The 21,579-nt window shown below is 41.8% G+C and overlaps 1 protein-coding gene and 1 long non-coding RNA gene across 4 annotated transcripts in view; one reads left to right on the forward strand and one right to left on the reverse strand.

The window, feature by feature from the left end:
* lrriq1 (leucine rich repeats and IQ motif containing 1) overlaps window positions 1-21,579 on the reverse strand; it is a 164,188-nt gene that overhangs the window by 82,274 nt on the left and 60,335 nt on the right. For all 3 annotated transcript variants that reach the window (XM_033038198.1, XM_033038197.1, XM_033038199.1), the window contains exons 14-15: window positions 10,994-11,087; window positions 1,217-1,396 (exon numbers count right to left, since the gene is read on the reverse strand). In XM_033038198.1, the coding sequence (XP_032894089.1) occupies window positions 1,217-1,396; window positions 10,994-11,087 (274 nt within the window). The remainder of the gene's footprint in view (window positions 1-1,216; window positions 1,397-10,993; window positions 11,088-21,579) is intronic.
* Window positions 251-20,251, forward strand: LOC116984106. The gene is made up of 3 exons (XR_004414882.1): window positions 251-531; window positions 13,869-13,873; window positions 20,241-20,251. It is a non-coding gene; the product is annotated as an uncharacterized LOC116984106 (long non-coding RNA).

A 21,579-nucleotide genomic window follows, 5' to 3' on the forward strand; every position in this document is an offset into this window, starting at 1 on the left:
ATTCATTGGATGAATTTAAAAGAGAGTTAGATCTCTAGGGGTTAGCAGAATCAAGGAATATGGGGAGAAGGCAGGCATGGGTTATTAATTGTGGATGATCAGCCATGATCACAATGAATGGCGATGCTGGCTCAAAGGGCCAAATGGCCTACTCCTGCAACTATTTTCTATGTTTCTATGTTAACTCCTCATCAATAAATTCACCTTCAAATATGATCCTCATAAACAGCAATATTTAACTTCTCTGTCTTGTCATATTCGCTCATATTCAAGGGAACTGTACTGTCCTACTTTGACAAAGGGAAGCAACTGACAGAAAGGAGTTTTCTTGTAAATGAGGAAAACGTGTTTTTCTTTCAGCTCTCTGTGATGGAATTTCTTACTTCTCTGGTATAAATATTTTCAAATTGTACTCAGAGAAGACTTATTTTGTTCACCATTGTGTAGAGCATATCTCAAATACCCTAAAACAAGCAATAACTCAATTTTGACAAAATTGTCAGTTGCATCCTTTTGTCAAATTAGGGCAGTGTATCATTTTGCTATATTCAATTTTCAGAAATTGCACATCCTTACCCACCACGGAAGTAAATTGACATCCTTCATGACTATGATCATGGAAAGTTTGTTTTCATTCCTTTAGGTTTTTCTGCGACATGGTTCACTTTTCTCTTTTATTCTAAATTCTCTTTTAGCTAGAATTTTTTTCATGAATATCTGCCTTCCATTCTCCCATTTTAAAACCTACATTCTTGACTAAGATTTTACTAAACCTTTCTAATATATTCGCTTTTGCTTCATCATGTCCATTTTGCCGGAGTATGATTCAACAAGGTGCTTTGGGAAATTTTGATTCTTTAATAGTTATAACATAAATTGTAAGTTATTATAAATATGCCAATCATTTTTATTAATTTGTTTGGGCACAATGATATAAGGTAATTGAAAGATGGTGCAGAAATACTAGTACACCAATGAGACAGTTTTACTGCATATTGAATTTCATTTAAACCCATACCGGAACCAACCTCAGTGGAAATCTCAAGTCTAGTGTTGATATATTAAAACTGGAAAATACTTAAACTAAGTTGTCCTGTTTCCTGTTTTGTGCAATTCTTAAATCAAACCAACATATGTGTCAAAAAACTATGTGGTTGCAAGAGGCAGGGCCTCATGTTGCAGTCAAAGCGGACAAAATGTGAAAAGAGAGACTTACTCCATTTCAGCTTTATGTCTCCTGTGTAATAACTCAAAGTCCTGAAGCTGGGTTTGACATAGAGCCAGGAAACTCCCTACTGAAGGGTTGTTAAACCTCCTTGCATAGGCTTCATCAGTGGAACTAATCCTGTCACCATCCACCACCTCCAAGTTTGGCAGTACTTTTAGGATTGAACATCTGAAAGAAACAATATAGAAAAATAACATTAAAAGATTGATGGTGTATTTTAATGTTGCGTAATTCTAATAGTGAATGCTTGTCTTCAACTCAAATTCAGCACTTCTCTGTATATAACCTCATGTAAATGCTCAACATTGAATATCAGATTGAACATTATCCTATGGTAGGATTATACTATGCAAAAATGCGCATCATAATACTTTAGGATAATTATTGATTAAAATATAAATCGAGGTGAAATAGTTTTATAGTTCAATGTCTAAAAATATGGTCAAGTAAATTGTAAACTTTCAGTAATGTTGCCCACTTCAGAGTAGAAAAATAATGATTTTCTTAAACTAGAAACTCAAACATTTCAGCTCATGTGAGATTTAAAGTGAGAGAAAAAATATAATTTGTCACATTCCTCTGTGAGCACTGAATTATGTGTTGCTGGGGAAAAAATTGCAGCATGTTCTTTTTTGTGCCATAACATGTCAGTTTTCTGTTTTATATTAAAAGTTCAGGAAGAATTATCTGAAAGAAAAATAGAGCAACAGGAATATTATAGTGAACTTAAATATCCTTGTAAATGACCTGTCAACATGTTCAATATGAAAAAAGGGCTCAAGTTTCTCAATATGTTTAAAATGCTGTATTTGATTGATAATGTGAATAAAACACACTTAGCTGAATTTTAGAGAAAATGACCATTTATAAAAGTTACATTTTACATTTTCCTTTGCTTTAAGTCCAATGTCCTATTTTCCTCCTTACACTTCTTGGAAAAAATATCACGATACCCTTATTTAAATATATTTTTTTTAACCTTTTTTATAACATAGGATGATTTTGACATACTTCATTACTGTCGAAAAATAATTTATTTGATACAAGTAAGGTTTAAGGTGAAGGGAAAGAGATTTAATAGCAATCTGAGGGGTAAGTTTTTCACACAAAGGTTGGTGGGTATATGGAACGAGCTGCTAGAGGAGATAGTTGAGGCAGGGACTATCACAACGTTTAAGAAGCATTTAGACCGGTACATGGATAAGATATGTTCAGAGAGATATGGCCAAATGCAGGCAGGTGGGACTAGTGCAGCTGGGACATGTTGGCTGGTGTGGGAAAGTTGGGTCAAAGGGCTTGTTTCCACGCTGTATGATTCTATGACTCTAAGTAGATGTCAATAGATGTTACCAAACTGGTTAGTATTAGTCATAGAGTTATAGATACATACAGCATGGAAACAGGCCCCATCTCCTCTATTCCAATGAAGAATGCCCCATCGTGGCTCGTCCCCTTTGCCCACATTTAACACATATCCTTCAAAACCTTTCCTTACCATGTACCTATCCAATTGCCTTTTCAATGCTGTTATAGTACCAGCCTCAACTATCTCCTCAGACAGCTCGATTCATATACCTACCATCCTCTAAGTGAAAAAGTTACCTCTCGCTTTCCTATTAATTTTTTCCCCTCTCAACTTAAACATATGTCCTCTGAATCTTGATTTCCCTACCCAACTTTTACCCCTACTTGTATGCACTTAATCAATTACCCTCTTGATTTTACCCAATGCTATAAGATCTTAACCTCTTGCGCTACAAGTGATAAAGTCCCAGTTTGTCCAACCTCTCCCTATAACGCAGGCTCTCGAGTCCTGGCATCATCCTCATAATTCTTCTCTGTACTCGTTCCAGCTTAATGATATTAGCACAGATACTAAAAAAATGTGTAAATTAGATATCTGTTCCATATAAAGGTTTTAAAAGTTATGTGCAAATTACAACTTTACAAAATCTTCACTTACCAACTATTTAAACCATTTTTTGTCTCAGTTTTTCATCCACATTTAACTGAAATTATGTGTGGACATCAACCCCCATTTTTTAGTTCACAGCCAACAATTCTGATCAGAATTGTCAGCTTTTACTTACTTCACTGTTCAATATTTCAGGACTTCTACAAAATTGATAAGTCGCAAATCTCAAATCAGCTGATCGCTGATGCTGGGACAACTTTACTCTGCCATTGAACTGCTCATAAAACCCAGTGAGACACCACAAAATTTCATACATTCCACTGCATCTATGCAGGAATATCTGCCCAATCAACCTGGCACAAATTAGTGGGCTACTGGCTTTAATGAGAGTAAATGGATGTGGGAAGAAACACAACTACAAGGTTTAAAAAAAATTAAGTTGATTTAAATACCAATACAACACAGGAAAAATTCCTCAGCCTACAACGTCCAATGCCGAACATGGTGTCAAGTTAAACTAATCTCCTCTGCCTGCACATGATCTATATCCCTCAATTCCCTGTATCCATGTGCCCATCTAAAAGCCTCTTAAATGCCATGATTGCATCTGCCTCCACCACAATCCCTGACAGTACGTTCCAGACACCCAGTACTCTCTGTATAAAAAGAACATGCTCTGCTCATCTTTAAATGTTGCCTCTCACTTTAAAGTTACACCCTATGGGCTTTGACATTTTTACCCTTGAAAAAATGTGCTGAATGGTCACCTAATAATACCCTTCCACTGCAACACTCTGTCTTCTATGAGTAATCTTGTTCAGAATTCAAGCAATCATTAAAATTCTGCGACTAAATGGAATTCAAAGTCACCGAGGAGCTCATCCATCTTAATCTTGTGGATGGGCCTACCATGAGGGATTGTATTAAATGCCGTTAATTGCTTTTGACTGTTTAATTCTTCTTGTTTTATTATTTTACTTAATAATAAAATGTATTTTTAAGTAGTAATAGTTATTTGTGAACGGCAATTATGACAGTTGGTAAACCCAATGGCACCTTAATCTGCTCTTAAACCAACTCTGGGCGAATAACTCATTCTGTGTAAAGAAAGAACTGCAGATGCTAGACTAAACCAAAGATAGACACAAAAGGATGGAGAAACACAGCAGGATAGGCAGCATCTCCAGAGAGAAGGAATGGGTGATGTTTCAGGTCGAGTCTGAAGAAGGGTCTCGACCCAAAATGTCACCCATTCCTTCTCTCCAGAGATGCTGCCTGTCCTGCTGAGTCACTCCAGATTTTTGTGTTTATCTTCGGAATAATTCATTCTCATTTGGAATGGTCCTGGGCATCACCCGTCATCTGTGAATCGGTTTTGCAGCACATGAGTGCACCAGGAGACCAGCACCAGAGAAGAGGATTCTTCAAGGGCATGCAGACAGCACGCTGAGTAGAAGCAGCAAGCTTAGTAAAAATAGCGAATGCAGAAAGCTCATCAATCAGTGTAAGATTGGGGCCAGAACAGTGGGATGCTCCATTTAAAAAGTTCCTATAATAATGTAGATACAGGCATTCTGCCACAAGATGGAAATCTAACACCTTTGTTACCAACCATAAACAACCTCTAAATTTACTGGCATTGGTCGTTTATAACTTTCACTTCATATTTTTTGGAATTATGAGCGAATTGAAAAGATTCGAAATAAAGCCACACCATTTATACTTGGAATAATGCTGTGTTTGCATCGGAATTCTGTTTAAAAAAAATCTGTCATCAGCCCTGTTTGCTCCAGCCCTAGTGTGCTTTGAAGTTTAATGGTACTGTCAACTCCATTCCAACTCTCCATAAATTTTTTTCAATTGCTTCTGCTTCCTCCAGCTCCTGTCAAGGTACCAATAAGTTTTACGTCGGCCAGACTTCCTCCAGCTCTAGATTGACCGTGTTCATTTATGTTAATGAGCTGCTGTCACCCATTCCCTGTCCTGATCTCAAACTTCATGGGATCATCAATATAATTCAGTATTTTCAATTTAAAACTGAAAACTGCAGACCAGTTCCCTCGAGCCATGGTTTAAATTCCCATGGCACGCTAAACACTATATTGGTTCTCATAAAAACTGGCCTCCCTTTCATCATCCCCCTCATAGATATCATTCAATTTTTATATGGTTCTCATTCCTCCTAGACTTTCGAGCACTGGACAATTTTTTGATGGCTCTGCCGAATTCCATTCAACCTCTTTGGAAAAAATGTAAGAGTATTTTACAAGTAATTTAGAATCATAGCATGGAAACAGGACCTTCAGCCCAACTCATTCATGCTGCACAAGATGCCCCATCTAAGCTTGACCGGTTGCCTGTCACTGGCCAAAATCCCTCCAAACCTTTCCTACCCATGTACCTGTCTTAAATCTCTTTATAGTTCCTGCCTCAACTACTTCACCTGACAGCTCGTTCCATTTGGTCACCACCTTCAATGTAAAAAAAGTTGCTGCTCTGGTTCCTATTAAATCTTTCCCCTTATATCTTATGCCCTTTAGTTCTTGATTCCCCTCCCCTGGGAAAATAGAATGTGCATCTAACTATTTATTCTCTTCATTATTTCATACACCTCTATAAGATTACCCCTCAGCTTGGAGTTCTCCCCTGGTACAACTGCAACATAACATCCAAACTTCTCTACTGAATTACCTCAATGATGAAGATCTGCATTCCAAAAGCCTTCTTCAATACATTATGTACATTATGATCACACCATATCTGAATTGCTATGTTGAACAATATAATCGAGCATTTGGTTTTCCCAAGGCAGTCATCACTGAAATACAGAGAAACATAGAAAATAGGTGCAGGAGGAAGCCATTTGGCCCTTCGCGCCAGCACCACTATTAATTTTGTGATCATGGCTGATCATCCACAATCAGTAACCCGTGCCTGCCTTCTCCCCATATCCCTTGATTTTGCTAGCCCCTAGAGCTCTATCTAACTCTCTTATAAATTCATCCAGTGAATTGGCCTCTACTGCCTTCTGTGGCTGAGAATTCCACAAATTCACAACTCTCTGGGTGAAAACGTTTTTTTTCATCTCAGCTTAAATGGTCTCCCCTTTATTCTTAGACTGTGGCCCCTGGTCCGGGACTCACCAAACATTGGGAAAATATTTCCTGCATCTAGCTTGTCCAGTCCTTTTATAAGTTTCTATAAGATCTGCTCTTATACTCCAGTTGCGGTCTCACCCTGAACTACTGCAGAAGAACCTCTTTACACACATACTCAAATCCTCTCTTTATGAAAGCCAACATGCCATTAGTTTTCTTCACTGCCTGCTGTACCTGCTGTTTACTTTCAGTGGCGGGTGTACAAGAACACCCAGGTCTCGTTGCACTTCCCTTTTTCTTAATCTGACACCATGGAGATAATAATCTGCCTCCTTGTTCTTGCCACCAGAGTGGATAACGTCACATTTATCTACATTATACTGCATCTGCCATGCCTGCCCACTCACACAACCTGTCAAAGTCACCCTTTAACCTCCGAGCATCCTCTTCGCAGTTCACACTGCCACCCAGCTTTGTGTCATCTGCAAATTTGCTGGTGTTACTTTTAATTCCATCATCTAAATCATTAATATATATTTTCTTTTTTGTATGGCTTTGTAAATATTTGATTAGTGTTCAAATGTAAATAATTTGGTGTACATATAGTGGCTGGTGTACATATGGTGTACATATAGCTGCTAAATTTGTATAAGATAATTACAAGCAGTTGAATAAGGGGTGGGAATTAATAAGCTTTGGCTTCTTCCTGCTCCTTTTCGGACACATATGATTTCATTTATTTATAGATATTTATTTATAGATATTTATAGATAAGTTTGTGACACTTTATAAGTGTTTTTGTTTTGTTTTTTGTATGCTGTTTCACATTTGCTTTTTGTTCTTTTATTCTGTTCGAAATAAATAATAAAATAAATAATAAATAAATAAATAAACATAAATGGAGGATAAGCATCATAAAAGTAGAATCAATGTTGCATAGAGGTCATACGGAATCTTTACTAGAATAATATGGAGATTGTGCTAAGGGTATAACAAGGTAGGGTGTACAGTAATACCAGTAGCTGCCACTTTAATATGGCTCATCTCTGTCCATGTTAAACTGCCTCGTTGTAAACAATACTAGACAAAATTATGACATATAACACAAAAATATTCATACCATGGCATCTTTCTCATTTTTAAATCTGGTCTGACATTGCATTAGCCTCATCATGTAAACACTCCAATCATGGTACTAATTTGAGTTTTCTGGGGCAATAAATATATACAGACTGTGCCTCAAACCACCTTTCCCCAACCCTGACTATCTCTCCGGCTTTCTTTCTTGATTAGCTCACACCACGTTCTGGGGAGAGAAAACAGGTGGGCATCACAATAATATGCAAAGAAAGATAATCTTCGCTCAAAATATCTTTATGATGATGGAACAGTATAGAGGTTAATGAGCTTAACTGTTGTTTATCAAATTAAAAGGGATACAATAGTCCTAATGAATTATGTTACTTGAACATAACTAGCTGATTTCATAATTACTCTATTTAAGAATGGGTGGCACGATAGCGCAGCGATAGAGTTGCTGCCTTACAGTGCTTACTGCGCCAGAGTCCCAGGTTCGGAGAGGATAGGGCACGTGTGCCTATGTGTGTGAGTGGAGTGATGATATTTGATTGCTTCACAGTTTGTGTCAATGTGCATATGCATGCATGCTTAAGTATATATGGATAAGATTAATAACTTTAATGGTATGAATTCTGAGGTTGTGAGTTTCCTATAACACAGTTCCAGGGTTTGGAGGAGGTAAAACGTCAGCCAGCCCCAAGCAGGTTCTCCTGTACCTAATCCCCAAAAGAACGAGCTCTTGTCATATCCTTTACTACCCAAGATTTCTAAGCCTCTTTCAGTGAATCTAGTGACCTAATGCAGTTTCCCCTACCCCACAGTGTTAAACATACATTGCAGTCTGCTCGTCTTGGCAAATGTGCCTTTAAGAGCCAAGATCCTCTTGTAGTGCTCCTGTGGCTGCTGTGCAGCAAATTGTCCACAGCTGCTCTGAACTTGATGTCTTCTCACCACGATCCACAGATTCCCCATTAATGTCTAATTCTTGTGTAAACCATACCAAAGAGCTTCAAATGTTTCGCCAAACTATTTTAACTTCCCTTCCCTTTCTCTCCTCGGCCTGTTGCATTGTCAGAGTGAGGCCACACGCAAACTAGAAGAGCACCACCTATTCTGCTTGGGTAGATTACCATCCAATGGCATGAATATTGAATTCTCCAAACTTAAATAAATTCGCTGACCCCACTTCACATCCCCTAGTAGACACATCTTTCTCCAACTATCCCCATCAACCTATTCATTTCCCCTCCTTCCACTCATCTCCCATCCTCCCTACTCTGTGCCCCATTTCACTTTCATCCTGCATCTTTCCCCTCCCTTGTCCCCTTCCACCCATTTCTTTCAGCATTATGTTTCACTGCTCCTCTTCCCTCCTCATCTGGCATCTTTTTGTCTCCATTTCATTGTAACCTGTGTTACTATCTCCACCCATCTGCCAATTACTTCTCCTCACCAATACCCACATATCATCTGCCAGTTTTTGGCCACCCCTAACTTTCTTAATCAGCTTACTCCCTTCTACGCCATCAGTCTGATAAAGTGTCCTGGAACTGAAATATCACAGTTCATTTCCTTCCAGAGGATGCTACCTGACCTACTGTCCCTCCAGCACTTTGTCCTTTGCTCAAGATTCCAGAATCTGCACTCTCTTGTGTCTCTAGTTTTAAAAGTCTGTTTGCTCAATACTCCATTATATCGGTGACCCAATTTGGTCCTGGAACCGACAACACAGATGTTTCTGTGCAATAAATATAAGTGAATTCAAAATCTAGGCTATATTTTAATAATATTAAAAGCTACCATTAAAGCCATGAGATTTCTAATATTTATATCTATACTATTACTAAAACGTCTGGTCTGCATTGTTTTTTAATTTGTGCAAAAACGGCACCCTATATCACTAGGATTTCTTCGCCACCTTACTCACCGTTCTCCTCTGCTCCTGGCGCACCACGTTTTGTTCCGATCAGTGGAAGATTATAAAAGTTATGAAGGTTTAAAAAATCGTGAGATCAGCAGATTGGTCTTCTCGCCTTTCAGTCACCATGAATGTCAAGGGCCTGTCTCATTTACGCAACTTTTCAGCGGACTGTCTGCGACCTTCAAGGTCGGGGGCACTCGCCTGAAAAACCGCGAGTTGGAATGGCCGTCCGCGCAGCACACACACACACACACACACACACACACACACACACACACACACACACACACACACACACACACACACACACACACACAGGCAGGGGCCAGGGAAAACGAGGGTGTGCTGTAGGAACCGGTGAGCCTACACACCCCCATCCCCCACACGCCCTCCCTCCCCCACACGCCCCATCCCCCACACGCCCCCCTCCCCCACACACCCCCCCTCCCCCACATTATGTCAGAGATTGCTAGTTCTTGTACAGAGAACCTTCATTAGGAAGTGGCGAGTTCCTGCTTTTTGCAGCAAGAAGCAGTAAAATATTTACGATTAAGATATTTGAAGGGAATGTTCAGTCTGGTTGCTCTGTGCCAGAAATGATCTGCTGGTTTGACTGTTGAGGGGTTTTAATGAGTTTTGGTGAGGATTTTCCAGCAAGTAATCCTCTTTCAAAAGGCTCTGAATAATAGTGGTTCCCTTTTATGAAACATTCATTTTTAGCCAGCATAATGCTTCCAAAAATGAAATTGACTAAACAGTGAACTTGTTGTTATCACGTGCATTTTCAAATGTCTTTCATACAAAAACTTTCAAAGCACAAGTTGTTTACTTTAACACGACTACCTTACAGTTTTATAGCTGGTGTCATGGTCACAATTCCTGGCATAATCCCCTCATAAAACCAGATGAGGGGGTCAGATCGTGTATGATTTAGCCAAATGCCCTAATATTTCTGTTTTATGAATGGAGATGCACAATATAATAAACGCTCAATATAATGTACTATTTAAAAGCCAGTCTATTAAAGTACACATACATGAACAACATTCATTATCATTACAACATTTCTGGAACCAGCTTATTTTACTCACAGAGCTTTGGTGATTTCATGATGCTACCTAGCAGTAATAAATACTGTTGTTCTGTTTGTTTCTAAGATCTATTTTACCAGGAATAGATCAGCTCACTTCAGGTTGTGATCCAGGTTAGCAAACATGACCATTCTCCAGTGTCAGGTGTGCAATGGACATGTGTTTCTGCATTGGAGTCAAAGCCTCTACACAGCAGCATCAATTTGACTAAGAGCACATTGTGCTGCATTTCCCCCCCGTGCTAAAGTATGGGAATGGACTTGGGTCCAAAACTGAAGAACCAAACGAAAGAACTAGTCACATCTTGGCTGCTTTTATTTCCTCAGTTGGTTAACTGATACATAAAGGGTTCCATTGCAATTGTTGGAAAAGCTAGGGTGCCTTTTGCCTAAATTCTACAAATTAAATGAATAAACTTTGGAATTAGTTTTACATTTGAATTTATACCTGGAAATCAAAAGAGGATATAAATAAGCTTGCATATACCAGCTTTAAAGTAACACAAATTACTGTTGTGCATTGGAATTAATACAAGGTCTACATCTGCTAGAACATGTAATATGTCATTTATATTTTTATGGAGTAATATACTGAATTCAATTCAATAACATGCAATATTTCAAGTTAGAAAGCAGTAGTTGAAAAATGGATTTGGCTTACCTCCAATCTGACTCTTGCTGAAATGGGTTCTCATCCAATATCAACTCCAGGAGGCTATGACATCCATTAAGACATAAAAGTAAGCTATTGAGGTCTGCGACAAAGGAAAAGTATTCAAACTGATTAAAACAGATAAAATGAGTAAGTTGAGGAATTTATGCGTTTATAAAAATCAAGTAGTTTGAACGGCATGTTTGTAAAATAAAGTATTGCATATTCTACATTTTACAAGGGTAACCACATTGTTACTTTATGACACTATAAATGATATATAAAGTACATTAAAGCATTTTTTTGTACATGCAATTGCGGAGAAAAAAGAGTAAGTTGAAATTTCGCTCCCACATCCACAATCTTAAAATCTTGAGGTCTAACTTATAAACAAGACAACATGAGTCGCAAGATTTAAAGCAACTGTGATAAAACAAACCATATTATGAGATGCAGAAGAGGCAGTGGGTTTATGGTAGTTCCAGAAACTCTAATAAATGCCAGGTGGATTTAACTTTTGTAAATAGAAAGGACAAACTAACAGTCATTTACAGTCACTTTCTTTGAATGTTCCTACTTTAGCAGATACTGAAAGACCAGTGGCACATCCCCTCTATTTATTATTTGTATGTTATTTTCAGAGTTTGCCATTCTATTTGTCTCAAATGCATTTAGGGGGCGCTGCGCTGCTCTGGCAGCAGCCATGTCAGCAGCGCGTCAGTTTTTTCAACTTTTTTTATTTTTTAGTATGTTTTAAAGTATGTATTTAATGTTCCTTCGTATGTTTTGTGTGGGGGGGTAAGGGGGAAACCGCTTCGGTCGCCTCCTCCATGGACACGACAGGCGCCGACCTGTAGGGGGTATGGCTGCCTAGCCTGCAGCTGTCTGTTTTTCATTTCTTTTTTCTTATTTTTAGTTAGTTTAGTGTTTTGTTTTTAAGGAGTTCTAGCTTTTTTATTTGTGGTGAGGGGGGGTGGGGGAAGGGGGAAACTAATTTTCAGGGTCCCTACCAGGTCGGAGATGCAGCTTTTCCCCGGGCTGCACTTTCGACCCGTCCTCGCGGCCTACCAGCGGGCCTGGAGCGGCATTTCCTGAGGGGACCGCCCGGAGCCTCGGCATCGGCATCGGTGGCGGCTGCGGAGCTGCGGGTCCGAGGAGCGACGGGGCCGTCCGGAGCCTCGGCATCGGCGGCGGCACCGGCATCGGCGGCGGCGGAGCTGCGGGTCTGAGGACGGCGGTGCAGCGCTGGAGCGCCATTGCGGGGCGGGCGGTGCCTTGCCTGGGTCGCCGCGCTGGAACATTGCGGAGCTGCGGGCGGCGGCGCTGAAACTTTCCATCGGGAGCCTGGGATCTCGCGACGAGATCGCCAGTTGAGCTCCATTCGGCGCGGCCTTGTCGGCTCCGGAAGCCACGGTCTCGAGTAGGGAGGCAGCCGTTCCAGGGTTCCCATGCCGCTGAGAGGACTCTCCCGACGCCGGAACATCATCACCCGGCAAGGACGGCCTGGAACATCGGGCCTCCGTAGAGGCAACTGTGGAGGCATCAATAGGCCCGACTATGGGTGGACATTGGGGATGGGACTGGACTTTGTGCCTTCCCCCATAATGGGAACCATTGTGGGGGGATGTTTTTTATGTTAAAGCTATTTATTATTGTTAGGTTTGTATTCCTTTTTTAATGTGCTGCATTGGCAAAAAGAATTTCACTACATCTAGGTGTATGTGACAATAAATCAACCTTTGAACCTTTGAACCTTTGAGAGGTGAGTTTTTCCAGGTCGCCTCCCCCTTGGCCTAACATCAAGGATCGACGCGGCCTTTCCCGGAGACACGCCCGGGGCTTCAGCGGCGGGCGCAGCGTGGACTCTCGTTGTGGAGCGGGTGAGCCCTCGCTGGGGCTCGCTGGAGGGGAGCGCTCCGTTTCGCTGGCCCGGGGCAGCCGGCAGCCTGAAGTCGCAACCTGAAGTCTCGGTCTGCAGAGTTCCAGCTGGCGCGGCGTCTACAGCCCGGGATCCCTCGTGGGGGACCCGGGGGAAGAAGAAGCCATCACTGCCGGTCCGCGGCCAACTTCTACCGCGGGTCCGGCATGGACTTACCATCACCCCTGGAGGGGAGCTTCGACCGCCGGCCCTGCAGTCTACGGTGCTTCTGGCTGCGGCGGAGTCTTTAAATCTCGACCGCCGGCCTGCGGCCTACACCATCTTAAAGCCGCGGTCTCCGGTGAGGAAGAGCCGATCCTGGACTGACTCTGGACTCTGGTCCTGTCCACGGGGGGGAAATGGAGGAGGACTGGCCAAATGTTGTGCCTTCCACCACAGTGATGAATGCTGTGGTGGATGTTTGTGTTACAGTTTTATTGTGTGTTCTTTATTATTGTACCGCTGCTGACAAACCAAATTCCACCGACCCTGGTTGTGTGGCAATAAATTATATCTAATTATATCTAATTATTTGACAGTACAGATTATGGCTCAGATCAGGCTGACTGTGTCTGGGAATTCTGGTAGGAACCACCAATGCTCAGTTCGACGGAGTGTGTTCTGGAATTAAGTGACCGCTCAGCACGTTCAACATACGTCCAATGACAGAGTCTTAGAGCAATACAACACAGCAATAGGCACTTGACATCCCATGTCAACCAAGCAACCTAGTTCCACATCTGAACTTGGCCCGAATCCCACCAAAGCTTTCCTATCCATGTACCTGCCAAAGCGTCCTTTAAATGTTACAATTATAAAAGCCTTTACCATTTTCTCTGGAGAAAAGACTATGACTGTTCACTTTATTTATGTTGCTGGGACTATGTTGTTGGAGGGCTTGAGGTATAAGGGGCAACTGGACAGGAACTGGTGGCTGAGAGGTTTGTAAAATCGTGAAGGGCATAGATAAGGTGAATGGTCACAGTCCTTCTCACTGGATAGGGGAGTCAAACCAGAGGGCATAGGTTTAAGGAGACAAGGGGAAAGATTTAAAGGTGACCTGAGGGACAAGCTTTTCACACAGAAAGTCGCAGGTTAATGGAACAAACTGCCAGGGGAAGAAATGGAGGGTAGAATTGCTATGTTTAAAAGACATTTTGATAGATGCACGTGTTGGAAAGATTTAGGTGGATAAGAGTCAAACATAGCCAAATGTGATTAGCTCAGGAAGGCTCTTAGTCAGCATGGACTAGTTGGGCTGAAGGGCCTGTATCAAATTGTATAATTTACTTCAATTCTATTTTTTGAAGAATGTTATGACAAGATGCATCCTACAATACCACGGATAGCAATGCTAACCTTTTGTTTAACAGACATTTTCCTCTGATGCTATGTTGAGATGTGATTTATAACTTCATGTCATGACATATTGCAGAAACAGGAAACTGCAGATGCTGGTACACAAAATAAGACACAAAGTGCTGGAGTAATCAGCAGGTCAGGCAGCATCTCAAGAATACATGGATAGGTGATGTTTTGGCTCAAGGCCGTAGTTCAGTTCAGGCTGACTGGGGGGGGGGGGGGGGGGGGGGGGGGGGGGCGCTTATACCTCAGTTAAAATAACTTTTTTATTGTCTGGAGCCACACACAGTCATTGCTGAAGTCCCATCATCTAGATAACAATGATGGAATTTCTCAGAATAATGCACAAATATCACTGATACCTAAAGACTCCTTGCCAAACAGCGCAATAGGAGTTCCTTCAACACGTGAACTCCATTGGGGTGGAAGATTGCAACCTTCACGTGGTCCGCTCTGTTTGGACGAATGCAATCAACCCGGTGTGCACATTCAAATAAAACAAGTTGTCCTACAACTTTAGACTGTGCACGCCATATGCAAGAAGAAGAAGAAGTAAACTCCAGTGGTTCAAAGAGGCACTCATTACCACTTTCTCTGAGACAATTAATGAGGCAAAGACGATACCATAAACATTTATACACATATCCTAATACATTAGAAATAACACAGTCAACTTTCAACTCATTAACCCCACAGCATGCTGTCGGAGGTTGGTCATGACACATGTACTCCTGCCTTAGAAGAGATCCTGAACTCCTACAATTCGCCTGTCACTACAACAGTGCAGTGGTCAATGCAATCGCTCTGGCTCCCCACTCTACACTGGACAACAAGTACACATATGTCAGGCTGTGTCGGAAGGAACTGCAGATGCTCGTTTACACTGAAGACAGACATAAAATGCTGGAGTATCTCAAAGGGACAGGCAGCATCTCCGGAGAGAAGGAACAGGTGACGTTTTGGGTCGAGACTCTTCTTCAGTGAGAGTCAGGGACAGAGGGAAACTAGAGATATGGAAAGGTACAAAGTGTATTTATGATGTGAAAACGACTGATCAAAGCAGACAATGTTCAAGGAAATGTAAAATAGTTCATTGTTGGCTGAGGGGAAGGTAACAACGAGGCATACAGACAGTAAAATTAATCAGGAGGGCAGTGAAACTAGTCGGAGAACTAGGGTGGGGAGGGACGGAGAAAATGAAAAGGCAAAGGTTACTTGAAGTTAGAGAAGTCCAAGCAAAATATGAGTTGCTGTTCCTCCAATTTGCGTTTGGCCTCACACTGACAGTGGAGGAGTCCTAGGCCCAGGTCAGTATGGGAATGGGAGGGAGAGTTAAAGTATTAAATGTCAGGCTGTTGTTTATTGCCTATAGCATTCAGCACTTTTAACATGTTTAAATTAATCGTCAATCTCATCAAACAGGGTCTCTGCTCATCTCTATGTAATTAGATTCTCGACTTTCTCATCACTACAAATTGGTAATAACACGTCCTTCTCACTAACTGCCACAAGAGCACCTCAAGGCTGTGTGTTAAGAGCCCCCTGCTCTTTACCTATGATTGTGTAGCTGGTTACAGCCCCAATGCTATCTATACATTTGCCGACAATACCACCAATATTGGATGAATATTGGGTAACGAAGGGTCAGATGGGAGATTGATAACCTGTTTGAATGGTGCCAGAATAACAATCTTGCTTTTAATATGAGTTAGATCAAGGAGATAATTGTTAACTTTAGGAAGGGAAAGCTGAGTATCCATTGTTGGTGGGAGTGCTGTTGAGAAAATCAACAGCTTTATGTTCCTGGGCATGCAAATCTCTGAAGATCTGTCCTGGTCCCTACACATTGATGCAATCACAAAGAAAGCTTATCAATGCCTCTGCTTTTTCAGAAGCTTGAGGAGAATTGACATGTTGTCTAATATTCTATTGAACGACTACATATGCATGATGGAGAGCAAACTGATTAGTGACTTCACGGCTCAAACGCCCAAGACCGAAGAAGGTGTCTGCAGAGAGTGGTGGACAATGCCCAACCCATCACAGGTACTGACTTCCCTAACATCAAAGATATCTACAGGTACCACAGCCAAAGGAAGGTAAATAATCTCTTCAAAGCCAATGTCCAGCCACACCAACCTGGCCACATTCTCATTTCACTCTAATCATTGGGAAGAAGATACAGGAGCCTGAGAACAATTAACTCCAGGTTCAAGAACATCTACCACGAGACTCTTGAATCACTTCTCGCAACTCTAACCATAACCGTACCTCAGCAAAGAACTACTAAGGACTTTATATATATCACGCTACGTACTTTGGCATGCACGCTATGGTCTGGTTACCTAGTATCGCTGATAATCTCTTGCATTATTGGTTATTCCATTTTTATTTATAATATTGTTGTGTTCATGTACCTGTAAAGCTGCAGCAAGTAAACATTTCACTCTTCTGTTGCCAGTGCATATGACAATTAAACACCGTTGCCTCTCTTGATTTGGAAGTGCATCTACAGGGTCAAATTATGTGCCTCAACAGTTTTAGTGAAAGTAATATTTTGAGGCTATCCATGCAAATTCTAGTTGAGTGCCACTGTATCGATATTTGTGTCGATGACTCAAAATCAAAGAGATGAATAAAGCCTGACACAGCATAATCTTAATCATTTAGAGAGCAACGGGTCTTCCTGGGCTATTTACAACAAATATTCTTGATTGTGTCGGAAAGAACTGCAAATGCTGGAGTAACTGGGATGATGTAGGCATCTAGGCTGCAAGTCTTTTAATCCAGTGATTGAATTTTAAGAAACTGCTAGTTAAAAATATTTAGACAGACAGCATCTCTGGAGAGAAGGAATGGGTGACGTTTTGGGTCGAGACCTTCATACCGGAAACGTCACCCATTCCTTCTCTCAATATATATATATATATACAATTTATTGTCATTTGAGCCCCAGTGAGACTCAAACGAAATTTTGTTTCCACAGCCATACAAACAAAGACAATGTCCTACAGACATACACACAATTAAGTTCACACAAACATCCATCACAGTGAACCCACTGTGATGGAAGGCAAAAGTCTTTTCTCTCCCCTGCTCTCCATGTCTCTCCCGATATCCAAGCCCCAGGCGGGTGATGATAAGTCCCACGGCCATTTTAGGCCGTGCGGGGCGATTTACGGCCCCGCTCCCGGTCTGAAAGTACAAGGTCGGAGCCCCAGCGGGCGCTGGAATGTCCCACGGCCATGAAGCCGTGCCGGGTGATGTACTTCCCCGCTCCAGGTCGTTCCAACCCCGCGACACGGGCTGGAGAAGTCGCGTTGCGGGAGCTCCGGGAAGCGGTCTCGCTCTCCCACCGGACCCGCGAGCTCCCGATGTCTCAGTCCACCGGACCTGCGGCTGCGTTGCTGGAGCCTCCGAGCCCCAGGAGTCGAGTCGCAGCAGCGAGTCACCACCGCTCCCCACGTTCCGAGGCCGGCCAGCCCCACGATGGTGAGTAGTCCGCAGCTCCACAGGTCCGCAGTCTCCCGAGCCCCCGGGTCGTTCAGGCTGGAGGCCGCTCCACGGTGCTAGGCCCCAACGACAACGGAGACCCGACAGGGAAAAGGTCGGGTCCCCCGTACAGGGAAGAGATTTTAAACGGTTTCCCCCTCCCCCCCCCCCCCCCCCCCCCCCCGCCCCCCACATATACACATTTAAAACCAAGCTTAAAAAAAACACAAACACTACATTTAACTAGACAAAAATAAAAAAAGACAGACAGGCTGTAGGAGCCGCTGCAACGAGTCGCGCCGCCACCAGGAACATCTCCAGAGATGCTGCCTGTCTAAATATTCTTGATTAGCAGTTTCGTAAAATTCAATCACTGGATCAAAAGACTCTTGCAGGCTAGATGCCTACATCACCCCAGCTCAATACATTTATTGAAAAATGGAACGTAAACAATGTTGAATGAATGATTCCGTTTTCAAATGACAAATAGTTATTTTTGTGACAATTACTTTCGAGATTTGAGTAGAAAGATGGTTAAATCCAGGAAATCCTGTAGACTTGGATATTTAAAATTTCAAAAGGAAATCAATTCATTTGTAAATTTTGAAATAGAAAATATACTTTACAATGTCTCCTGTAGTAATATGGAACTAAGGGGAAAATGACATTTATTGGCAATTTATAAACGATTTGTGGCTTTGAAGTTACAGAAAGGCATTCCACCCATTGAGTTAACCAATGCAAAATCAGTCCAGCTGGCCCTATTCTCTGGCCCTCACCCTATTCCCTGCAATTCCTTTCAAGTACTTATCCAATTCCCTTTTGAATGCCACAATTAAACTTGTCTCTGCTATGTGTAAAAGAGTTTTTCCTCTTGTCACTTTTTGTTTTTTTCATTAAACAATTTCATTCCAGTTCTTGATCTTTTCATCATTTGGAACAGTTTCTATTTTAAGTAAGCCTTTCATGAATTTAAATACCTCCTGCAGATTGAATATTCCTCGATTTCAAGAACCCCAGCTTCTCACTATCCAGGTACATCAAATCTTGCATCCCTGCAATTATTCTAATAAATCACTGATGTGACATTAAAGTTGCTTTCAAAATGTAGAGCAAATATCTTATGGACATAGGGCAAGTTCAAAAGTGAAAAGTAGAAAGCAAGAAAGGGAGGGAGGGAGACGGATAGAGGGAGAGAGAGGCGGACAGAGGCAGAGAGAGGGGGAAAGAGAGAGAAATAGAGAAAGAGAGAAAAGAGAGAGAAAAGAGAGAGAAAAGAGAGAGAAAGAGAGAGAAAAGAGAGAGAAAGAGAGAAAAGAGAGAGAAAAGAGAGGAAAGAGAAAGAGAAAAGTGAAAGAAGAGTGAAGGATCTGACACAAAGTCGTAAAGGTTTGTGCACAGGTCCAAAAGTAATGAAATAGCCTGGTGAAATTTTGATTTTTATCACTTGGAGGATGGAATCCAAATACATGAATAGCAGAGCAAATAGATGACAGGCTTGTATAGATATTCAGTAGGCATTTGTCAAGGATGATTAACAAAACTGCGGTCCATGAAAAATAAAAAGTGCAATGGGAACATGGATCAAGAAAAAAAGGATTAGAAAGCAGAGTTATGTTAAATAGTCCCATCTGACAAATGATATGCAATAGATTTCCTCAGGAGTCAAGGCTGGGACCACTGTATTTAGTTTTAGACAATACATGGTCTTGCTCATGTTTCTATACAGTAAAATATCAACATTTTAAAATTACATCATGGTATGGTAAATACTGAGACGAGATAGGCTTGCAAGACGACAGACAATTGGCAGACAACATTTTAATACACTGAAATGTGAAGTGATACAATTTGGCAGAAAGAATGAAAAGCAGCAATATAGACCAAATATCACAACTAAAAAGTGTGCAGGAGCAGGGGGATCTGGGTGTGCATGGAAATGAATCACTAAATGTGACAGAACACAATGAGAGAACGGTCAGGAAAGTACAGTATATGGGATACTGAGAATGAATAAAGCCAGACCTTCAATGATCCTGGGCTTAATGAATAATGACATGCAGTTAATGAATGAAGGCATACAGCGTAAAAACAGGACCTTCAGGAGCAATGTGGGAAATACACCTACTGAATTTTGAGCCTTTGAATATACCGAGGAGTAATAGGTTTTGAGTGCAACATTCTAGCTTGAAGAATTGGCTAGGCAGCCATTTTGAGGGTCAGCAACCCCCCTGAAGAATACTTGGAATGCAAGAGTCTGATTGTAATGCACTATAGCATTAGGAGGCCAAGTGAGAATGTGGAGGTTCACCCATACATTGGGAGGGATTAGGGGGGGATCTAACCTGGGCGCCAGGCAGCATAACTGCTGGGTTGATGGCGTTGAGGATCAATACCAACTGGAGAGTGGCACTGCAGAGGGCACTTGGAGAAGGCACGTGGGTGGGTGAAGGTAGGGGAGGAGAGTTTTCCTTTGGGATCAAGCTAGATATAGCTGGAGAGTGGGTGGAAGATGAGATTGGGGGAGCAAGCAAGGATTTGAATTATGTGAGAGGTGGAGACTGAGGAAGGCAGAAAATATTACTGGAGGAAGAGGGTGTGGGTAATAATGTGTGTGCACATGTGTGTGTTTGTGTATTCACAGTGATGTTTTATTGTATCATCATTTTCTAAATGAGCTGCTACTACCACCTTAACAACCCAGTATTTTCCCAATTACAGATTTTTGATGAACTGACCAATGGCTTCCTGCTTTCTGTCTCCTTCCATTTTCATTTTGGAGCTTTATATTTGTGGCTTTCAAATCTGCTGGGACATTTCCAGAATCTAGGAAACTGCAGAAGATTGTGACCCATTATCTCCACCGTTATTTCTTTTGACAGAAATCAAAAGAGTGAACAGTCTGGATTGCATGCTAAAAGGACATAATTTCACATGTCAACCTGTATCTGTGAATAACCAGGCATATGCACACCTTGCCAGAGCAGAATTGTCACTACATTTTGTGAGAAAGTTTTTAGAAAAATCCTATAGGGCAGAATAAAATTAAACACTATGCAACAAAATGGTTGGCCCTAGATAAATCCACACTAAAATCTCAAAGACCAATATATCTATCGAGTGATGCCCAGAACTCATCCAGCACTTCATCCTTTGTCATTTCTTCAAGATGCAACGGGATTCTACCACACACACCACACCTTCCCATCTCCACCCCCTTTCCCTCCATGATTCCCTGACCTACTCATCCCACCCCATTCACTCCTCCTGATCCATGGCAATTTCCTCTGCAACCATAGTACATACAACTCGCGTTCATTCTTCTCCTCCCTCACAACTATCCAGGGACCTAGCGCCAACCAGCTCTTCCAGGTGAGTCGTAGATTCACGTGTACCCCCTCCAACCTCATCTAATGCATTTAGTGCTTTCGATGAGACCAAGGGCTGACTAGGTGACCTCTCTTTCCGCAATGGCCATTCCTAGCTCCTGCATACATGTCATTTCAACTCCGTCTCATTCCTACAGACCTCTCCATCATCTGCCTTCTCCACTACCAGGTGTGACCCAATGCAAACCAGAGGAATACCTCATATGCCGTCCAGTTAACTGACAATCCAATGGTAAGAACATTGAATTTCTGAATTTCAGATAACCTTTACCTACAGTGTTTCCCCACTCTCTCTTTCTCTCCCAAACCACCTCTAATTTTTGTTCTCTTTCCCATCCACCCCTAAAACTTCAAATCACCCATTTTCTCCCCCTCGCTCTCCTGTTTCCACCCATCTACTGACCATGCAGTTTACTCACCAGATCCCCCCACCC

This window comes from Amblyraja radiata, chromosome 19 (genome assembly GCF_010909765.2).
Source record: "Amblyraja radiata isolate CabotCenter1 chromosome 19, sAmbRad1.1.pri, whole genome shotgun sequence".
NCBI classification, from domain to species: domain Eukaryota; kingdom Metazoa; phylum Chordata; class Chondrichthyes; order Rajiformes; family Rajidae; genus Amblyraja; species Amblyraja radiata.